Source organism: Rhinolophus sinicus, chromosome 1 (genome assembly GCF_057876585.1).
Source record: "Rhinolophus sinicus isolate RSI-liver-muscle chromosome 1, RSI-T2T, whole genome shotgun sequence".
In the NCBI taxonomy this organism is placed as follows: Eukaryota; Metazoa; Chordata; class Mammalia; order Chiroptera; family Rhinolophidae; genus Rhinolophus; species Rhinolophus sinicus.
This window is the reverse complement of record NC_142501.1, coordinates 27,074,549-27,096,529: the sequence shown is the minus strand read 5'-3', so window position 1 is coordinate 27,096,529 and position 21,981 is coordinate 27,074,549. Positions and strand designations below refer to the sequence as shown.

At 34.9% G+C, this 21,981-nt stretch overlaps 1 protein-coding gene and 1 pseudogene across 4 annotated transcripts in view; one reads left to right on the top strand and one right to left on the bottom strand.

The window, feature by feature from the left end:
- Positions 1-3,944, top strand: part of LOC109435528 (ovostatin homolog 2-like) — a 39,526-nt gene extending 35,582 nt beyond the window's left edge. For all 3 annotated transcript variants that reach the window (XM_074326044.2, XM_074326045.2, XM_074326046.2), the window contains 6 exons: positions 397-521; positions 1,627-1,717; positions 2,087-2,155; positions 2,762-2,864; positions 3,567-3,636; positions 3,809-3,944. In XM_074326044.2, coding sequence (XP_074182145.2) covers positions 397-521; positions 1,627-1,717; positions 2,087-2,155; positions 2,762-2,864; positions 3,567-3,619 — 441 coding nt within the window. In that variant the 3' untranslated portion in view covers positions 3,620-3,636; positions 3,809-3,944. The remainder of the gene's footprint in view (positions 1-396; positions 522-1,626; positions 1,718-2,086; positions 2,156-2,761; positions 2,865-3,566; positions 3,637-3,808) is intronic.
- The window catches only part of LOC109435566 (ubiquitin-conjugating enzyme E2 S-like), a 62,958-nt pseudogene extending 54,782 nt beyond the window's left edge, over positions 1-8,176 (bottom strand). The window contains exon 1 of the transcript XR_016021121.1: positions 7,849-8,176. The product of XR_016021121.1 is annotated as a ubiquitin-conjugating enzyme E2 S-like (transcript). The remainder of the gene's footprint in view (positions 1-7,848) is intronic.
- Between the last annotated feature and the right edge of the window lie 13,805 nt (positions 8,177-21,981).

Sequence of the window (21,981 nt, the reverse complement as noted above, 5' to 3'; positions counted from 1 at the left end):
AAAAGTCAGACTGTCTGCTCAGTTATATATGAACTGTTATTTTGCCATTTGGCATATTTCCATGATTATTTCTACTCTTTCTCTCATGAATATTTTCTACTCGATAGCTGAAAATGCAAATTATTTAATGAAGAGAGATTTACTCTGAAGGGTGGGTAACTGAAAAGTTTCTTGAGGATGTCACTGTTAGAAAGTATTCTAATATTTTTGTTAAATTATGTTGTTAAAGATTCTTGTATCTTCTGAAAACTAAACAATTATTTTTAGTGTATTCCTTTATGGTAAAGATCTAAAATAAAGTGCATTAATAATGGAAATTAAAAAAAAAACAGTAAGTCCTTTAGTTTTTACTACAGGATAAATGGATGGATTTTCTTGTGATTTGTTCTTTTCTAGGCTACCCTTAGGTATAATGTGCTATTACCTAAGAAAGCATCTGGATTTTCCCTTTCGTTGGAAATGGCAAAGAAAAACTCTTCAGAGATATTCCAGAATAATTTTGACCTGACTGTAACCATCAAGTAAGTGTCCCATTTTAATATCAACTCCCAGGTTAGAGAGAGGGCAATATATCAAAAAAGAATTATTTTAAGCAGTAACAAAATAACAAAATATGAATGATGTTAACCATAATGACTTCATTTGTTGCTGTGTAATTTCTATAGCGTAGTCACTTTATGGCTTTCTGTGTGGACAACACAGTTTAATACATCTTAAACTAAGTCAGAACTAGAATTATGCAAGTACAATTTGTACTATATGCAAGTATAATTTGCAAGCTTCTGCCACACTGATATTCCAGCAATGCTTCCATTTTTTTGTGTGTATGTGTGGAAATACTGTCAGTTTGGGGCAATGGAGATGCTACTTTCCCTCCTAAAGACAACCACAGATGGGCTGGTAGGAGAAAACCTACAAGCGCTTATTTTATAATTGTACAGAGCAAACTTTTAGATATTTATTTTTCAGAATAGAAAAACAAAATAATTCTCTTAAACTCAAATATAATATATAGATGCCAAAGAGTTTTAACCTTAGTTAATATGTGAAGAAACACTGAGTAAAATTAGTTTGAAGGATTTTCTTAGGATTTCCAAATGATAATCTCATGAACACCAGAGCTAAAATCAGAACTAAATACGTGGTGGAACTCTTAACATCATGTTTCAACAGTGCTATCCAGATTTAGGGACATGACCTAGAAGATCTCTGAGGGACATTTCTACTCTATGATTCTACCAACATCCTGCTTTTTAAACAAAGATTTCCTTTGAGTGTTGTGCAAATCTCAGGCTGCCCTAAGTATATGTACTATCAATTTACAAGCTTTGTTTATAAGTTCTGACTTTGAGACCTCAGGTAATCTCAGGGTTTGGGGAGATTCTAAGGTCAGATAATTCATTATTTACTCCAATTTATGTTGCTTTGTATCATCTCATCTTTTATCATTCTAGTTGTGCCTACTCTCAGATGTTTGCGAATGGCTTTCTTCAGGTGCTTTTTTCTTCATCTTTGTGTTTCCTCCAGACTTATAGCCAATTAGTACCTACGTACTCACCACCCTTGCCATAAGATGTCACTTTTCTAAAATGATATCTAAACTAGTGTTTTGTTTTTAAACTTCAGATACACTGGAATGCACAATAACTCCAATAAGGTTCTTGTTGATATAAAAATGCTATCAGGATTTACTCCAGTCATGTCATCCATTGAGGAGGTAAATAACAGAAGCCCAATCTTTCAGCAGAGAAAAAGTAATAGCATATAGATGAAATAATCGGTTAGCAAAACCAAGCTATGGAATTCTTCATTTAAACAAACTTATTCAGAGTTCACATTTTTATTTTTGCTGTAACACTGGATAAGTGGAATTCTTAATTAGCAATTAGCAGTCATTACATCCCATAGCTTATACTCTATTTCTTTATTTTGTTTCTACTTGTGCTTATGAAAACATCATGGCACAAGGGAACATGCCATAAGATAGATTTCTGACAATTGGTTAAATAAACATTATGAAGCATTGCATACTGGAATGGTACTCTTTAATATTTATTCCCATTCCTCCCTGCCAATGTATTCAAAGCTTGAAAACAGTGGCCAAGTGATGAAGATTGAAGTCAAGAATGACCATGTTCTTTTCTACTTGGAAAATGTAAGTTGAGCAATAATTCTTTTCTTCCATGGCTTGCTTTTCTCCTAAGGGTAATTAGATGATCCTATTTCTTACAGAGAGAAATGACAAAGATATGGGACATTAAAGATGATCAGTGCTCTTCTATCCCACTGATCATCTTCTCCCTGTTAACTTTAATGTTATTTCATGTATGCCTTGACTACTTGACTAGATAAATCTCAAGTTTAGAAACATAATTTCCCTGTTTTTCATTCCTCATGGCATCTAGCATAACCTACTCACAGAGTAGATGTATAATTCTTTTATAGTTTGACTTGAACTGCAGCGAAACCTGGTGTGAGTTTTAAACTTATCCTTTCTATGTGTATCACTACCATGCACGTAAATGCATATATTACTCTACTGCTTTCAACTAAATTCCTTGCACCTCAATATAAGCAATGGAACTTGAATTTTTATACAATATAATGTTACCTAACTCATGATTTTTTCATTATGTAAAATATTGATATCCTAGATCTATTTAATTGGGTAGATCGTGAACTTCTGGAGATAATTTGCTCAGTGACAATTTTTTTTTTTTGCACATCTGCTCTGATGTATTTGTAATTTGTGTCTTTATAGGTTTCTGATACAGCAAAGAGTGTCACTTTCTCTGTTGAGCAAAGCAACCTTGTGTCCAACACTCAGCCAGCCCCAGTCATGGTTTATGATTATTATGGAAAAGGTAGGCAAACAACAACCATGCCTTAAAGCTATTGATCATGATATCTATATCAGGGATTCCCTGAACTACCAAATTTTACAAAATCATCCTGTCTACAAAGACTAAGCTATAAATGGTTTTACTTTATATTTTTTCTATTTCATGATATTTTATAACTGTGCCAGTCTCCATTTATCAGAGTTTTTCAACACCTAGACTCCTTTTGATATAATGTGCAAGAGCTCCCCTTTCATTTGAAATACAAACTATGTTTAGCATCAGGTTTGTTGTTGTTGTTGTTGTTGTGGCAAGACTTACCATTTCATACTACCTTTATGAACTTTGATTTGAGAAGGGGAATGGGCAATATTCTGAAAAGTTATAGGAAAATGTTGATTGATTAGGTTCCAAACCAATTACTAAAATGTTGTAGAGACCAGAAAAATTTTCCTTGGATTGTGAGTATCATTAATTTTTTGGTGAATATCATACAGTTTGTCAAGAAGTATCGGAATTCTGGCTCTATCATTGACTAATTGAATGTAATTTATCAAGTGCCTTAAGCTTTAATAAGATATTTTTGGATTTAGAAAAAAAGAAGTGATTGATTTTCTTGCAAAGTTACTGAAAAGATTAGACCTAATGTATCTACAATAATCTGACATAATATGATTATAGAAAATTGGAGCTCTAATAAGGATGAATTTTCCCTTTATTTTCCAGATGAGTATGCCATTGCTTTTTACAATGTCAACAATGTTTCAGTTTCTCAGTGAGACAAAACAAGACACAGGTAAGGGTAAGGAACTTGTACATATCACAGACCATTGAAAACACATTCATGTAAACGTTATACATGTATGTGTGTATTTGTCTGTATATATGTATATTTGTATATCTATATATTTATGTATATATACATAGATATATTTATTTATTGTTTAAACTATGTTTTTAAATCCCAGGTGGAAAGCAATTTACTTTGAACAAACTCATTCTTCTGTATCCAACATGGAAGAAAACTATGCATATTCTGCAAACTGCTATGACTTCTCTTCACATTTTATTTCCTTATTATCCATTAAATGCTGTGATTTTGCATTTGAGTCTATGATTTTCTTTTCTTCTAGTACTTCACTTATAATTTTAATCCTAGAAAACTCAGGACTTCATTTTATAGCAACTCTAAATATTTGCTTTATTGTTGTCAATTCTGAATTCAAGCTTTTAGACATTATGACATACGGAATAAGGAATCCCCTAACATTCAGAGAAAAATAAAAGGCAGTGTTGATGAAGGGGAGAGAAAGAGACTTAAGTTGAAGAGAATTTCATGTGAGCTCAAGAAAATAAAAATAAACACACAAAACACAACAAAAACACACAGCCTCTTGTCAGTAAAAGTTCATCAAAGAATGGGGAGATTACTTATGGAGTCACAAATTAACTGATAGATTTATTGAGATCATGTTCATTATTGAGAGGGTAATTTGCAGGCATTTTATCTTTCCAAAAATTATTTTATTCTGAGCTTATCATTTATTATTGATAAGCAATACTTAATGTCTATCATTTGCTTAACTTAACACTACTATTATAGCAATGAATTAGTATTGAGAAGAGGGAAGAAATGAAAACAATTTCTCTATTAACTTTAATGCAGTTAAATGTATAGATATATAGCTCTGCTATGATGCTGGTACTGACAACAAAAAGCCATAGATAAATTGCCCAGTTGTGGAGTTAAAAAAATTGGAAACACAGAGTCCTAAACTCTATCAATAGTCAACAAATTTAAAATACAGTGTTTTAACAGAAGATGGCTAGACATTTATTTTTATAATCTGTCTGCCCAATGTATACTGCTAATAACACCTAAGTTACAACTGGACCTTAATAAATGTTTATTAATTGGTTTATCATAGGTGAACTGTTGGCATCAGTCTGTGTGTGGTGCTACAAAAGTTTATTTCACTGTGTTAAGAATTCCTTTATACCATTTCAATTCTCCTGTTTCACAAAAACATGGCATATCACATGTGTAAATAAGACATCAGTATTCATATTTTTAAAAAACATCCCAGACTTTATAGCGATTCAAGGATTCCACTCAAGGAAAATGTGACTCATAGTACATTTTGTGCTAAAGGTTCAAGAAAAATGAAAGGAATTTACTTTGTGGTACGTAATATCTCTTGGTGGGAAACTTTTTTTTTTTTTTTTTTTTTGCCAGTCAATAATCAATACTTAGTCCTCATTTTACTTTACATGTAGTCAATAGTTAGCCTGCTCACATAATAAAATTGTTCCTCAAAGTATAAGCAAGCAAGGAGGGTATGCAGAGTCAACTACTTGCTATACCTGCACAGAGAATGTCTGAGATTTAATGTTTAAATTCGCAAAACTTTATTGGTGTCACAATGAGTATGGGAGGTAACAAGGAACTGAGATTTAAAAAAAATTTGAAGACTTCAGATGAACAATGCAGCTCTGTTACTTACCCTTTTCATTAAAACCTCTCTCTAGTTTATTTTGGACAGAAAACCAATCATGTCCCCAGTCCAAATTTTAACAGAAAATGGGGCATAAGGAACATTCCAGTTTAGAAGTGTTGAATGGGAAATGCCAAGCTTTGATGTGATTTTATGTGTGTGTGTTTGTGTGCTTAAGAAAAGGCCTTAGTAAATCAGAACACCATGAAATATTTCATGCAAGATTTACAGCTCTGGTTTGAATGAGGCTTGTGTTATCAAAGCATTATCTGACACTTACTCTTCTTTCCCTTCCACACAAAAATACTGTGGAGAATGGGAATTCATTCCATCTATCATGTTCTTATGCAGTAATCATACTTTTTTTTTCACATTTTGAAATAAATTATGCATACATTTAACGAGTGCCTGAAATACTTAACATCCCTTTTACTGTCTTCTAGAAATCCCATCCTCTTTGGCCTTCTCGTTTTATCAGTTTTGTCTTCTTTCTCTTTTCTTTAGTCTCAGCTTCTTTCCCTTTATTGTTTTTTCCCTACCATCACCACTTAAAGATTTTATTTCTTTCCTCATAATATACACATTTTCTTTTCACCTTCTGAAAACTTATTAACTTTTTTTTGGCTCCACTTTCTTTTCCCAAATATTAAATAATATTTTTCTTCATGATTCTAACAAACCTTTAATTTTCACTGTACATACTAAAAATCTTGTGATTTGAATTACCATCTGTACTTTTATGATTTCCAAATATATACCTCTATATCTACATTTTAGCCCCATATTTGCCATTACCTACTGTATTTTTTTAATCAAATATCACACAGGCACCTCAATAAGATCCATCATCTATCCCTAAACCATCTCCTGTTGAGATTCCTATCCAGTGTGTGAAAATATCACCATCAAACAATCACCTAAATGTCAACATTAACCCTTCCCCTCTCTCAGTCTCCCATTCTATTAATTATTCTTGATAATTGATCATTGTTGATCTATCTCCTGAATGATTATGGATCCACTTGTTTTTATCCACCACGGCTGTGCTGCAATAGTTCAGACTACCAAGCTTGGGTGCCTATATGTGCCAAACACTCTTCTAGATGCTTTCAATATGAAATAGTAAAATGAATGAAAATAATAAAAATGGTTGCCCTGTGGAGCTCATATGCTAATGGAGGAGACAAATAATACATGTAATACTATCAAACAATATATACAGACAAAATCAACATTCTAGATAAGCAAAATATAGGGAATTTGAAGGTAATAAGTATTATGGGTCATAAAAAATGTAGAAATAGGTAAGAGGATCTGGAATTCCCAAAGAGATAGGAAGAGGGGAAAGACTGAAATACCCAGTGGGAAATTTACAGTCAGCCTCATTAAGGCAGTGAGATTTGAGCAAAGGTTTGAAGGAGGCGAGGGAGTTACCCACATAGATATCTGAGGAAAGACTATTCCAGACAGTGGGAGCAGCTAGAAAATATAAAGGGGAAGAGGGCGTAAGGCATAACTCAAGCAGCGTGAACTCAAGGAGCTTCAACTAAGTCAGAGTGGCCAGAACAGAGAGCAAAGAGGAGCATATAGTAGTAGGTAAGGAGATGCGGATGTAACAGGGAGACAGAATAAGTAGGGGACTGAGGGTTACCGTTAGGACTTTAGCTTTCACTCTGAGCAAAACTGGGAACCAATAAAGGGTTTTGTGAAGAGGACTGACTTGCTCTGCTTGTGTTTAAAAATGGTCATCTGGCTTTGTGTTGAGAATAGGCTATAGGCGTGCAAAAGTAGAAGCAAGGAGACCTTTGCTTGCTTCTAGAGACCATTGCAGTAATCCAGGTTAAAAAATAATAATAATAATGCTGGCTTAGGTCAGGGTCATACCAGTGGAGATGATAAGAAGTGATCAGATCCTAGGTGTATTTTGAGGGCAAAACCAATAGGATTTCCTGATGGATAGAATGTAAGGAATAAGAAAAAGAGTGATTAGAGATTATTCCCATGATTGTAGTCTGAGCTACTGGAAAATAGAATTCCCATCACCTGAGCTGGCAATGGTTGAAGTAAGTTTTGGGTGGAAGGTTAGGAATTCATCTTTAAAAGTAGTGAGTTTGTGATTTTATATACAGTGGACCTTGAACAATACAGGTGTTAGGGGAGTAGACCGCCCCCCCCAATGCCCTGCACAGTTGAAAATCTGCATATAACTTTGACTCTACAGTCTGCCTTTCCATCTGTGGTTGGTTGAATCTGCAGATGTGAAAGCCACGGATAGGAAGGGACAACTGTATTTATTGGAAAGAATCCGCTTATAGGTGGTCCCGTGCTGTTGACACCCATATTTTTCACAAGTCAGCTGTACTCAAGTTGAGATATCAAGTGGGAAATTGAACAATCAGTAACAGGAGTTTGGGAGAGAGCTATGGGTTAAAAATATAAATTTGTGAGATTTTAGCAAATATGAGGTCGGACAATTAAGTTTGCGAAGTCATCCTAGGAAAAGTGCTACATACCTCATTGCTGAATATCACTATGGTCACCTTTGAAGTCCTCCTCTTTGGAAGCTATGCACCGACGCCAGCACCTAGTCCACCCTTCAAAGCAATTTTGGAACTCTTTTTCTGGAATGGCCATCAGAGCTGTCATCGTATTACCCTTGATGTCCTGAATGTCATCAAAATGTCTTCCTTTCAATATTTCCTTTATCTTCGGGTAAAGACAGAAGTCAGGTGAGTAGGGAGGGTGTTCCAATACAGTTATTTGTTTACTGGCTAAAAACTCCTTCACAGACAGTGCCATGTGAGCTGGTACATTGTCGTGATGCAAGAGCCGTGAACCGTTGGCGAAAAGTTCAGGTAGTCTAACTTTTTCACACAGCCTTTTCAGCTCTTCCAAATAGTAAACTTGGTTAACTGTTTGTCCAGTTGGTACAAATTCATAATGAATCATCCCTCTAATATAAAAAAAGGTTAGCAACATTGTTGCAACAAGTTCACAAACTTAATTGCAGACCTCATAGACCATGGATGGGAAGAAATCACTCAGAATCAATGGAGTTGCTGTGAGGCACTTGAACATTAAGAAGTGGAGAAGGGACTAGTTGAGGAGGAATCAATAAAAGGAGACCATGAAGGGGAAACCAGTGAAGTAAGATGAAAACCAAAGCAGTGTGGTCTCCCGGAGGTCAAATGAAAATGTGTATCAAGGAAAAAAGGAATGATTGGTATGAAGTGCTGCTGATTAGTCACGTAAAATGAGAACTGCACATTGATCATTTACTTACTTAGAAAAACGTACTCACAAAGGGACTTCATGTATCAAAGTAAATTGTACTCATTCTTCTTGAGACTTTAGGACAAGTGTGTTAGAAGAGTCATGTTTTTCTGCGGTGAATTTTTCTGGAACTTTCTAGGTGCCTGGGATGTTAATAAAAAAGTATGGAGCAATTTAATCAGAATTTCTCTTCCTCCTCCTCCTCCTCCTCCTCCTCCACCACCTCCTCCTCCTCCTCCTCCTCCTTTTTTGTCTCTCTCTCTCTCTCTCTCTCTCTCTCTCTCTCTCTCTTCCCACAACCCACTCTTTCTACCAAGGATCCAAACATTGGCTGGGAGGCTCCAGCACCACAGTACTTTTCTATAACTGCCTGCAAAGAAAAGAAGAAACATTCTACACACAGAAATATATATATATTCTTAATATACTAATGTTTACAAGACAAGGTGAGTAAATCTAGTTTCCTTTGAGCTACAACAAAAGTATAACTCTTTCATTCAAAGTGGTTGCATTGACTATAAAACTTCCCCACCAGGGTTCATTTATTCCCAACCACACTCTGACTGAAAGACTAAGTCTGCCTCTGTTTGCAAAAAGATTCTGGAAATTTTTATAACTTGCTGTGACAACTTTGCTAAACACCAAACAAGTTTACAGACAACTTATTATTTTCAGTAACGATAATTCCGAAGAGAGCACTGTGAGCCTGCTACCCCTGACAGTGTCACTACCACAGGTGCATACCCGTGTGGGTCTCCACACAAGAGAGGTCTGAAGGGAAAAGACAGAGGAGCATAGTTTGCCATTTATTGCATGGCATATCTGCCTGCTGAGGTGGTGGGTGGAATTCTCAATAAAAACAGGTACTGGAGAGGGGAGGGAAAAAGTTCTCATTTGTTTCATAACTCACAGTGAGCCCCTGGCAGATTGCCCCTATGCCCTTTAGACTCTGTCTAAGAAGAAAGGTTGCCTAACACAAAATGTGATATAAAGTAATGATAGACAAAGGTTGGAAAATGGCTAGGGTTCTTTCCAGAAGTTTTATATCTCTCTAATATTAAAATTATAAATACAATCTGAAGAGCCATACTTTAAAGAAAATAAAACAGGAAAGGTGGGAAGGACATAAAGCAGAACAGAAGTTCTACTACAAAATTGACTTTGGAACTGAGAATATATTTTCATTAAGACTGGAAACATACTTTACTCTTTTTCTTTTTACTTTTCACAAGTATGTATTACCTACTTACTTTTTAAGAGTATCTATTGCTTGTATACTTTTCAACCATTTGTTATGGTAGACAAGGTTATATGGATATAAGATGTGTTTGTATACTATATATGTATATATATACATATATATGTGTATATATATATATGGTGGAAATAAAGGTATATCATATCTATGAATAATAATATTGCAATATATTCACAAGTTACACAGACTTGGACACATGCCTTATTCATATTCTATCTTGAAAATTACTTGCAGAGTTAATAAAATTGAGATTACAAACTACTTAAAGAAAAATGAAAATCAAAGACCCTTCATACTATAACTACCAGAGTTGAAGAAAACTAGTACTCTGAGGAAAATGTATGACTTAAAATATGATCATCAAAGAAAGACTATAAATAAAGGTGTCTATGAGTCAATTTGTGAAATTAAAAAAAATATTGCAAGAAGCTAACTGAAAACTTGAGTGAATTAATATAGCTCAAAGGAAAAATAAATAAAACAGAAAGTCAAACCAAAAAAGCAGTGAAATCTAAAAGTGAATTCTTTGAAAATACTCATATAAAAACTAATCCTCTCACAAAAATTGTAAGAACAGAGATCAAAAACAGCATTGGAATGAGAAAGGATACATAATTTATGTCTATGTAAGCATCGAAAAATTTATGAGTGGAAAACCTAAATCCTAGTTGGCCTGGGACCAACTGCCTTGTGCGTGTTGGCCTCAAATGATTATTAATAGTGGCCATTTGTTCTCAAAAGTCCTAAATTGGGCAATATAGTATATAGTTTCCCCAATTACAAGAGATTATTACAATAAATATCAGGAAAAGAATTTGAAACTAGAGAGAAAACAGGTATTTCTTGGTATAAAATAAATGACTAAAATTGATCCAAAGGGAATGGAAAGCCGGAAGGAACACCACAGAAAAGCTTAGCAAGTTTTAATTTTACTAATAAAGGCACCTACGTATGGTTTCCTAACTGCGATATACTTAACCTTTAGAGAGCTAGAGACTTCCAATAAGATTTCACCTCCACTCCACTTTATGAAGTCAGCCTAATGCCAAAATCCAGAGGTATGGTTCCATAAATGAAAACAGACATCGATATCAATTATGAGTATTGATAAAAAAATTCAGATGAAATGTTATCAAATAAAAACCAGGAATATATCAAAAAATAAGTTTTATTTACAAAATACAAAAGTAATTTAATATTTAGACATTTTTAAAATATAATTTATGTCAACAATGCACATTCATTGGATTCTTCACCAATCAGAATTAAAGGTCCTTTTAAAAAGACATTTCTCAAACTTAGATTTTGCCCTTACACTTCTCACTGAGCTGGTGATAAGTAAGCAAAGGGCCAATGTAGAAAATATTAACATATATGTACAATGTTTCAGTATTTGAAAGGAAAACTAAATGTATTGTTAGTATGCACGAGTCATGAATCACTGAAAGAAAATTCACAAATATTTCCAGTTGGTTTATCTTTTAAAAGCAGTGCTCATTTCAGAAAATGCAGGATATTTGAAACAAGTTCTTCCTGAAAGAAAAGACAATATTTAAATTAACTGTACAGCCTTGTGTATTTATGGGTAGCTGAAGGCTTGGATAAAATACACATTTCAGAAACAAAGTGTGGTAAGAAATATTTTCTTAATTGGACTGAAGAATACATTCTAAACACTCTCATGGTATTCTAAAGAACTCAATAGACAACGAATAAGATTTGTAAGACGTTCCATCACAATACTAAGAGAGTCTGTGTAAAAGAAGAGAGAAAGATAGACACGGAAGGACAAGAAAAAGCAAGCAGGAAAAAAAAAGGAAGAAAAATAAGGTGAAAAGAGGGGAAACAGCTGGTTTATGACCCTTTTTCCAGCCTCAGGGATGCCTGAGGATTTTATCTTTGGTCAAATTCTCCTTGACACACTAATTCAACTAATTTATGAGTACATCAGATCTAAGACAAATGGGAATCTGGATGAGGTTACTCTGTACTCATTGTCAAGTTTATTAAGTAAAGAGTAACCTATGGCAATGAGACATAGACACCAGAAAGAGGGCAAGTCATATATGCCTGGGATACTAATCAGGGAGGGTGATGTAACTAACAGAGCAGAATTGATGGCTGCCCTGAGCTAAAGTGGCCTGAGCCAACTCGGTACTATCTATCATGACCTCATGACCACATGTATCCCAGTTGCTGTGTGATTTGGGGATGCCAGAATGCTGTTCCCTAAAACGTTGTTTTGCCTATCCTGCATATTTTCATAAAGAAAGTAAACTTGGGCACAATGAAGCCTTGTGGCTCATGGGTTTCATTGTTAATATGAACCTAAAGCCACAGATGCTGGTCAAGCCAAATAAGCATTGCAAGGAAACAAAGGAATTGGGAAGTGAGAGTTATTCACTGACTATAGGGCAGATTGAGAAAAATTGCTCACACAGCTCTTCACTTCTTCCATTACTTCATGCAACATTTTGAGAAATGCTCTCTCCTTTTTGTGGAGCAGGAATATCTTAATTAAAATACAATTAAATTATAATTTACTATTCAATCCTATTTAATTTAAAAGTTATCAAGTTGGTGCAAAAGTAATTGTGGTTTAAAATAATCGCAAAAACCGCAATTACCTTTGCACCAACCTAATAGAAAATTATATTATTACATTGTCCATTTTTTTAATTACTGTAAAATTGTCTGTTTGTGTACTCTCCAGAGTAGATCTTTGGGGAATTTTAAATATTAGAAACCAGTATCTTTTACTTCCTAGTGTTAACAAAATGAGGGTAATTGCTTTCAAGGAAGCCTCTGACATAAAGATAGATGTGCATTTTGAGAGATGACTCTGGTTCACAAATTGCTATTGGCCTTACTTCTTTTCTAGAATGGCGGTGAGTTTTCCTCAGTATCTTCTCTTTTCTTAGTCTCCATCCTCGTCACTCTCAGAAACCAAGGATTTCTTTTCTACCTCCTCTTTATAGAGGTTCAAGTTTGGCCCTTCAAAAACAACAAACCCTGAGGGGAAAACAACAAATGTCAGTTTTTCCTGACTCAGTGATATTTGATGTCATGACCCATGCATATAGGAATATATATACTCAAGGATGAATGTATGCATGAGCAATTTAATTGATAGCAGCTAGGAACCTGAAATAGGTCCTAGCAAATATAAGAAACCAAGAATAAAATGTGTTACCTCTCACATCCCATCTAGACCCCTTACCTTATTCCAATTATCTTATAAAACCTCTTGTAGACAGATAAACCTGGTGAAGTAGTTTCAGGGACATCAATCATTCCTGCCGTTTCTTTTTCTCCATTTGCTCACATCTCTAAGAGTATTTGAACATCTTACATTTCATAGTTTTGTAAAAACTTTCCCAGAAATTCATTGCCAATGAAGGGTTTACCTGATAATACAGAAAAAAAATGCTGAAAACTGGAGCCTCCTAGGAAAGTGTAGTTCACCAAAGAATATTTCTCCTACTCAACATGTGGTAATACCCCCCACTTCATGAATTAGAGTTATGGTACCAGTCGGGTGGAATGGAGAACAAGGATTAAAAAAAAAAAATTTAGATAACAAAAAGAGGGAAATTGCCAGGCACAATCTGAGAGCGATAAGAAGTGGCACAGGTATTCAGGCACAATCTGAGAGCGATAAGAAGTGGCACAGGTATTCCGGTGAAACAGAGGTAGAAAGGATTTAAATTCACACAAGACCCAAATCTCTTAAAATTTAAATTTATAGTCTTGTCTTCTGCCTTGATGTTTTTCCTTAACCAGACTAGAAAACTGTTGAAAAAGTCAACAAATAAATATTAAGGATCCTAAAGGTAACACACAAAACAATAATAAACACAACTTCTGAGGTGAAAGACAATGTTGTGAAAGGCATACCTGTATGGGAGATATCTTCTCCTTGGAGTATGTTCAAAGGACTCTCCAATGAATGATTCTGGAAAATAAAATTCAGAATAGTTTTATTTCGGTGAGAATTTTAAACATAAGGGAGCTATTCAGATGTATTGAACATGGTAGATGACTTCATCTGACACATGTGTGTCTTTTTTTTTTTTTTGCTAAATATTGTCACTCAGGAGATAAAGTGAATCTAAGGCTATGGTTATCCCTACAGATTTAAATTTTATCCAAAGGATTTTAGTTGGCATATTCACAGGCAATTAGGTCATTGCCGTCAAGTTGGAAAGAGTTCTACAGTCTGTGGCTTTGCCCCAATGCCACTGTGATTTTGTGCCCAATATTGGGCTTGTGACAAATCCAATACAGCTGCAGTGAACTCATGCTCCATCCTTATACTACCATAAACCTCACAAGTCCATTTACAGTTATATGCAATTTTCTAGAGCTCACACAGCTCTTAGACAAGCCACTAATACTTTCTTCATGCAACATTTCCTCCATCTAAAGCAGGGGTGTCCAAACTGCGGCCCGCAATCCATTTTTAATTGGCCCGCAGCAAATTCCAAAAAATATATTTAGTTTGCTTAAATAAACCAGGTGAGGCAATACATACTTTACCTCGAGTGAGTGGCCCGGCTGTTTGTGTATTTTACCGCATATGGCCCTTGGTAAAAAATGTTGAAAAAAGTGTGGACACGCCTGATCTAAAGCATGCCCTGAACACAGTCACTAGCACTTTTATGTGTCCGTGTCAATTTTCTCTTGGCATCCTGTGAATGCTCTTTGTCCTAAAAGTATTATATAATCTTGATATTAGCTTTCTGCTAATCCAATTTACCTCTAACTCCTGGAAATGAATGACAACTTAACCTTGGATGGCAAGCACTCCATTTCTGAAATCACAGAAGAGAGACTTCCGCCAAGAGGATGTGCTTTTTAAGGGAAAGCAAATTAAATCAATGATAACAAAGGGATTAAATTGGATGTAAATCAAGTGATTAGATCAGGTCTGTGAGGCTGCATGTGTCCCTGATAACCCAATCAAAGCATTAGACTCTTTAAACATGAAGATTCATATTCTCCCTTTCATGTTAGTGCATAAATTTTCTGAGGGGCTCGTATAATCCCTGAAGCCGATTTATGAAATAGTCATGTTGAAAATCCTTAGAGAGTCTAGTGTCTAAACACAGTCGTATTAGTATTTATCCTGCACCTAAAATTTAGGAAGATCTATAGTGGTGCCAAAAAAGATTAAGTATAACTATATTGAGAGGCTACCCCCAAAAAAGAGCTCTTCTGTTCAGACTCAGTGTTTTTCACGTCCAGAATTTGGATTTGAGAAAGGGAATGTAAACTTGGCATTGTGGTGATGACTAAAAAATGTTTGATGGATTCCAAAGGATGTTTTTTTACTCTGTCAATAGTGATGGTTTTTCTTCCTCAGCTCAATAGAAATGTTTTATTTGTTTGTTTTGAACAAGATCAGCCAAAGTTCCTACAGAGAAATCAACTAAAGATGATGTTTCTCATCCATACTACTCCAGAAAATCCTGACACGAGAGAACAGCATGCTACTTTGTGCTTGAGGGCTGTTGTCCATCTTTAGGTGGAACTGAAAGACATTCCTATTCCAGTAATATTAAATATCAGTTTGACGATGTGTTTAGGGACAAAATAAGTATTCGTGAATTTCTTTGACTGTTTTATTTTTTTTTTAATCTCGTTATCCTTGAATTTTTGCCCTATTGGGATGAAAAAAAAAACAAACAAACTTCAATTTGTCCTTGGAAAGGAAATCACTCCTCATTAGGGAAAAATACTTCCTAAATCTCCTCTCAATTTTTTTATAAAACTGATCTTTCAGAGACTTGTAAAGTTCTTTAACTTTTTACTAAAGAGTATACATGAGGAAGTGAACTATAATGTGAACAAGTTTAATTAAAAAAACTGACAACAGCACTTGTCTTAATTTAGTCTTCATTCACTTGGGAAATCAGTGGTTCAGTTCTTTGTTACAACAGGATTCCTTTTAGAAAATTATTTATTGAACAAAACTTCAGAAACTCTAATTTATTTTATAATCAATGTCTTTTGAGTGACTGAAGAAATTACTTGTTTAAGAAAATCGTATGTCCATTGATGCAATATTACTGTATACAACGTACAATGTTTGTGTACAACATACAGGTTTTGCAAGGGCTTTTTTCCCCCATAGAACTCAGTCTTCCTAGAATAAAAGAACTGTAAAGTCTTCCTTACTTGGCTTTCAACTTCCGAGCCATGATCAAAAAAAACCTAGAATAATGTTCAGCAAAAGAACAAAATCTCACAAAATATCAAACTCTTCCCTCTTCCAAGTTGTTTTTCTAGTATGCACATCCACTCTGCTTTGTTACTGGATGAGTAGCAGATGACTGGAGGGGCAGAGGGGCTGCTGACACAATGAAATGGATACAGACCCATGAAAGAGGTCAGGGGCCCTTCACACAGTTAATGGAATCAATTGCCTCCTGCCTCCGCTGTGATTAAGTCAGGCACCAGCCTGAAATACAGGGTTAGTTCAGTCAGCACAGTTTTAATGGGTCTGTCATTAACATTTCCTTTAAAATAGTTCATGTATTTCCTATTGCTTCAGAATCAAAATATATGTGTTAATAAGTTTAAAAAATCTTGGTGAAGATGAGAGATCATTGTAAGCATAGTCCCTAATGCAATTTTGTTTCAGGAAGTCTTAGTCACTTAAATTACGTTTTTTAAATTTTATTCTATGATGATGTCTATCAATGCTCAAAAACTAGCAATTTGAAGTGTGTATCTCTCTATTTTTGGACTTTCATCTTAATGTCTTTTTTACTTCCATTTTCCTCTGAGGCAAATCCCTTCACCTGTTTGGAGACCTGAACACGTCACTTTCCCAGATTGCTAACTCTTTCTAAGTCTCTACCCTTGCACCCAAAAGGTGACTTTTCAATTTGAAGACAAAGTATGACATCTTCATTCCTAAAAATACCTTTTTCATTTGTTAGTATGCTTTGGAAGACACAAGTGATATCTATTTTGAATTATTTTTCTCTGAGCATCAAACTTATTTTCTTTTTTAATTCCTTTAAACTCATAATTATTTTGTTCTCAGTTCATACTTATTATCTAGGTCAGTAATTCTATTTTGACCGAGGCTTAATCTATTTTTTATTTTAAATTAATGTTTGTTGTTTAATGATATAATTTACCTCAATATATTTTAATGTATTTATTCTATCATCTTACTTTCCATTGAATTCCGTTTTTTTTAAATAAATATATACTTGAGTAATTCTTGTACTACTTTCTATCCTTACTAAATGTTATGCACTATTTTATGAATTTGACTCCAAAGGCAAGGGAAGTAAAAGCTAAAATAAACGAATGGGACTATATGAAACTGAAAAGCTTCTGCACAGCAAAAGAAACCATCGACAAAATAAAGAGGCCACCAACTGAATGGGAGAAGATTTTTGCAAACAGTGCCTCCGATAAGGGGCTAGTATCCAGAATATACAAGGAACTCATGAAACTCAACAACAAAAAAACAAACAACCCAATTGAAAAATGGGCAGAGGACTTGAAGAGACATTTCTCCAAAGAGGACATACAAATGGCAAATAGACATATGAAAAAATGCTCAACATCACTAATCATCAGAGAAATGCAAATAAAAACCACAATGAGATACCACCTCACCCCAGTCAGAATGGCTATCGTCAACAAGACAAATAGTAACAAGTGTTGGAGAGGCTGTGGAGAAAAAGGAACCCTCATACACTGTTGGTGGGAATGCAGACTGGTGCAGCCATTATGGAAAGCACTGTGGAGGTTCCTCAAAAAATTACAAACAGAATTACCATATGACCCAGCAATCCCTCTCCTGGGTATCTACCCAAAAAATCTGAAAACATTTATACATAAAGACACGTGTCCTCCAATGTTCACTGCAGCTTTGTTTACGGTGGCCAAGATATGGAAACAACCAAGTTGTCCTTCGATAGATGAATGGATAAAGAAGTTGTGGTATATATACACAATGGAATACTATTCGGTGGTAAGAAAAGATGATATAGGAACATTTGTGACAACATGGATGGATCTTGAGAGTGTAATGCTGAGCGAAATAAGTCAGACAGAAAAAGCAGAGAATCATGTGATTTCACTGATATGTGGTATATAAACCAAAAACAACAAAAGAACAAGACAAACAAATGAGAAACAGAAACTCATAGACACAGACAATAGTTTAGTGGTTACCAGAGGGTAAGGGGGGTGGGGGGTGGGAGATGAGGGTAAGGGGGATCAAATATATGGTGATGGAAAGAGAACTGACTCTAGGTGGAGAACACACAATGGGATTTATAGATGATGTAATACAGAATTGTACACCTGAAATCTATGTAATTTTACTAACAATTGTCACCCCAATAAATTTAAAAAATAAATTTTAAAAAAAATGTTATGCACTAACAAAACGTTTCTTTCCATTCTAACTTTTTTTTTAATAGTACGTATATTTTTTCCTATGTAATACTAACTTAAAACCATAAAACAAAACTGCAGACAAATCTCATTCATTAACATAGGTGTATTAGTCTCTTAAAAGGATTTAAAAAAATAATATATTAGGAAGAAGTGTGCTTTACTGCAGGAATTAAAGAATGGTTCAATATACAGAAATTAAGTAACATTATCTGTTGATGTAAGTTAAAAAGAAAATTATCATATGATAATTTGATGTAAATTAAAAAGAAAATTATCATATGATAATTCTCATAGGTGTTAAAGGAAAAAATTGTGACACTGTACAGCAAGCTTGTGATTTTTTAAAAAATGCTTATTGAACTAGACATAGTGAAGTGCTTTTTAAAAAAATACATCAATTTATATAATACAGATTTTTTAATGTTGAAAAATTTTAACGACTATTTGTAATAAAATAATAAGCTGATTTCTAGATGCCAGCACAAAAGTAAATGTCCCCTTTGCTAGAGCACGTTGCCTGGGAATGAAGACATCAGTGTTGCAGACAGGCTGAGCTTCTCTGAGGATCATCACTCCTGAGACTACTGCACAGTTTAATAGCACTACTGACCAAAGAGTCCCTGTAGGAGCTAATGTTTCAAGGGCCTTCAGAGAGTTTCTAGATTAGCAAAATGTCGCTTTGTCTGAACTGAAACTCTCAAACCGACCTTACAAAGTCTCAGTATTTATAGTTAAGGTCCCTTTGTCCTAGTTGCTTCTCCACATGTTCTTATCCATAGGCCCTCAGCGGGGCACCTCAGCAGCTGGGTGTCAGACTGCTTATCAATGACAACAGATGTCAAATGATGACATCTTGGCACAACTTATTTCATTCTTATATCAAAACAACTTTTTTTTTTTTGGTCATTGTCATAAACAAGTGGATTAAAACAACTTCACTAAGTCATAAACAAGTGGATTTGAAATCATATTAAGCCAATACATCACAGAGCTGCACAGAAACCTGGTGTGTGTCGGGGGTGGAGAACTTCAGTCCTATATTGGAACTACCGTCTCACTCGTCCTGGGCTTCTCTTGGTATGAAAAGCATCGGCAGGCTTGTAGTTCTGAAAAGTGTTGGATCAGAAGTTAAGCAGCACCTACTTCTGTTGCTGGATTTTCCACACCCAAAGGAGGGGCACTTTCCATGATTTAATTTATCCCACTCTTGAGTCCAGCCCAGTAGTTGGGCGAGATATAGAGCCATCTCTCCCTCTTCCCTCCAGCTTGGAGCTCTTTTATGTCATCTGGGGATCTGAAGGATCCCTTTAATATTTTCAAAATAGGGCAGCTTTCCCTCCAAATAATCAACTTATTTTTCTGAGTAGTTCCTTAAAAATGTATGCTTATTTTCTCCTTAGGAAATTGCAGATTTCTTGCTATTACTGGATACAGCTCTCTTTGACAAGGAACAGTGACCATCAAGACAAAACTTCTCCCTTATAATCCAGTGAGAGGAGCCATGCAATAAACAATAAATGCAATGCTGACCACAGCACTTAAAATTTCAGTCTACCTCTTTATCTTGTGACACTACTGATCTCCCATGCCCTGCCTTCTTTTTCAAATAACACTTATTGTTTTCTGACATATACTGCACTTACTTATTATATTTATTTCTTGTTGCCTGGCTCCTCTCATTGAAATATAAAGCAGAGATTTTGTCTTGTTGGTCACTTCTCAATGAGAATTATGTTCAGGAATAGCAAGCATTCAATAATTATTCGGTGAATAAGTGGGTGAAGAATCATGTGCCCGTGAGACATGACACTTGCTTCTCGTTGAGAAGTTGATAGAGGAGCAAAGGTTTAAAGTGAGGTACTTATCTACGTGAACACCTGAAAGGAGAGAAATACAGAGAAGGGAACAAAAAGCACAAAGTCTTTAAGGCGGGAATGTTCTCAAGTACGGGAGGGAAGCAAAGAGTTTAGTATGGCTCAAACAGACAAGGTAGAGGGGTCAACCGATTTGGACGTGTGGGGACTGAGGATCATGGTGGGGAAGGGGTATGCTTAGAAAATGTCAGTCTCCTGTACAAACTTCCATTGATGACTCAGAGGAAGAAGATGGGGCTGGATAGGACACTGCTTTACCTCTAGGGCAGTTTTTAATGATGTATGTGAAGAAAATACCACTGCAGGCTGAATAAGGCAGGCTTGGAGGAATCACAGCTCAGTTGACAAGCCCAGTGGCTTCATCTATGAATCAACATGGTAATATTAAACATGAGCCTTCCTAATAAGACAAAAATAGCACATTCCTGGTAGTCTTTTTATCATTTGTCCTGCCTCTCATAATTAGTGCTAGAAAATCCTTGAAAGATGGAAATACGTCCTTCAAGACCCAGAATTTTCCAACCTGCTCTCTACCAGGCCAACTATTCAAAATGAGAAGAAATATATACAGAAAATCAGCAAGTTATCATGAAGGATAAATCACCACAACCAGGATTCCCACTTATTTTATTTATTTAAAATATTGCTATAAGTGTCCCGTACATGTTAATATGAGTTTTAGTTTCATTCTACATATGGTAATGATTCTAACTGTTCCTCCCCCAACTTACACTGAGATGTCAAGGACACTCATTCTCACGCACTCATAGTTACTCAACATTCTGTAAACACATTTTTCTTTGGAAATAACATTGGTTTAGAAATATGTCCAAAGGTAATGGTGTCTTTCATAGTTTTTTTTTTTTTAAGTAGTTTTATTTAAAACTTTTTAAAAATCTGTTATACAATTAACATTATATCAGAATTATCAGCAATTACAAAGTCAATTCTTGTCATGTTTCTTTAGTCTTCTCTAGTCCTTGTAAATATTTAATGTCATTTTTAGAGTCATAACTTAGCTTTTGTTCTGTCTTTTTCATATAACAGTAAATAACTAAAGCTTTTGATGTTGTGGTAAAGTCTTCATGGTTATTACTTTTGATAGATGTGTAATAATCTATGAAGGCAATATACAACATGTGTTTTATTTGCTAATAAACATTTCCACTTAGCTAAAGTTTTACCAGTATTAATTTTTGCTTTTGTAAATGATTTGGTGGATGCATTTTTACCTTTTGTGTGGGGATTTCTTGACTCAGTTAGTTATACTTGGTGCTCAAAACCATGGATCTTACACATCAAGTAGGTATAGCAAATGTCTCTTGCATAAAGAAGAGTTTCTAAGACAAAAATCAACAACATTAACTGAAATGCCGTCTTACTAATAATAACTGACACTTATATAAGTGTCAATGTCAGGTACTTTCTAAGTGCTTTACATATGTTAATTAATGAAATTCAATCATAGGAAAAGCCAACTTTACAAATGAGGAAGCTGAAGCATTAAGAGGTTATATAATTTGTCAAAAATGGCACAGTAAGTGAGGAACCTGGAATTCTATCCCAGGCAGTTTGACAATTGAGTCTATTCTCTGAACCACTATGGTGTGCTGCTTTGAGCAGTTAAAACATTCTTCTGTTGTATTTCAGATTGTTTATTTTCCATGTGCTTTTACTTCCTGTATGAACATTACTTTAGCCAGGAATGATGTCAAGTCATTTTTTTTCATTCAACAAATATTTGTTGAGTTCCTATTAAACCGATGACTGGAATATCATTACTCTATTTTCATTCACACGAGTTAAGTGAC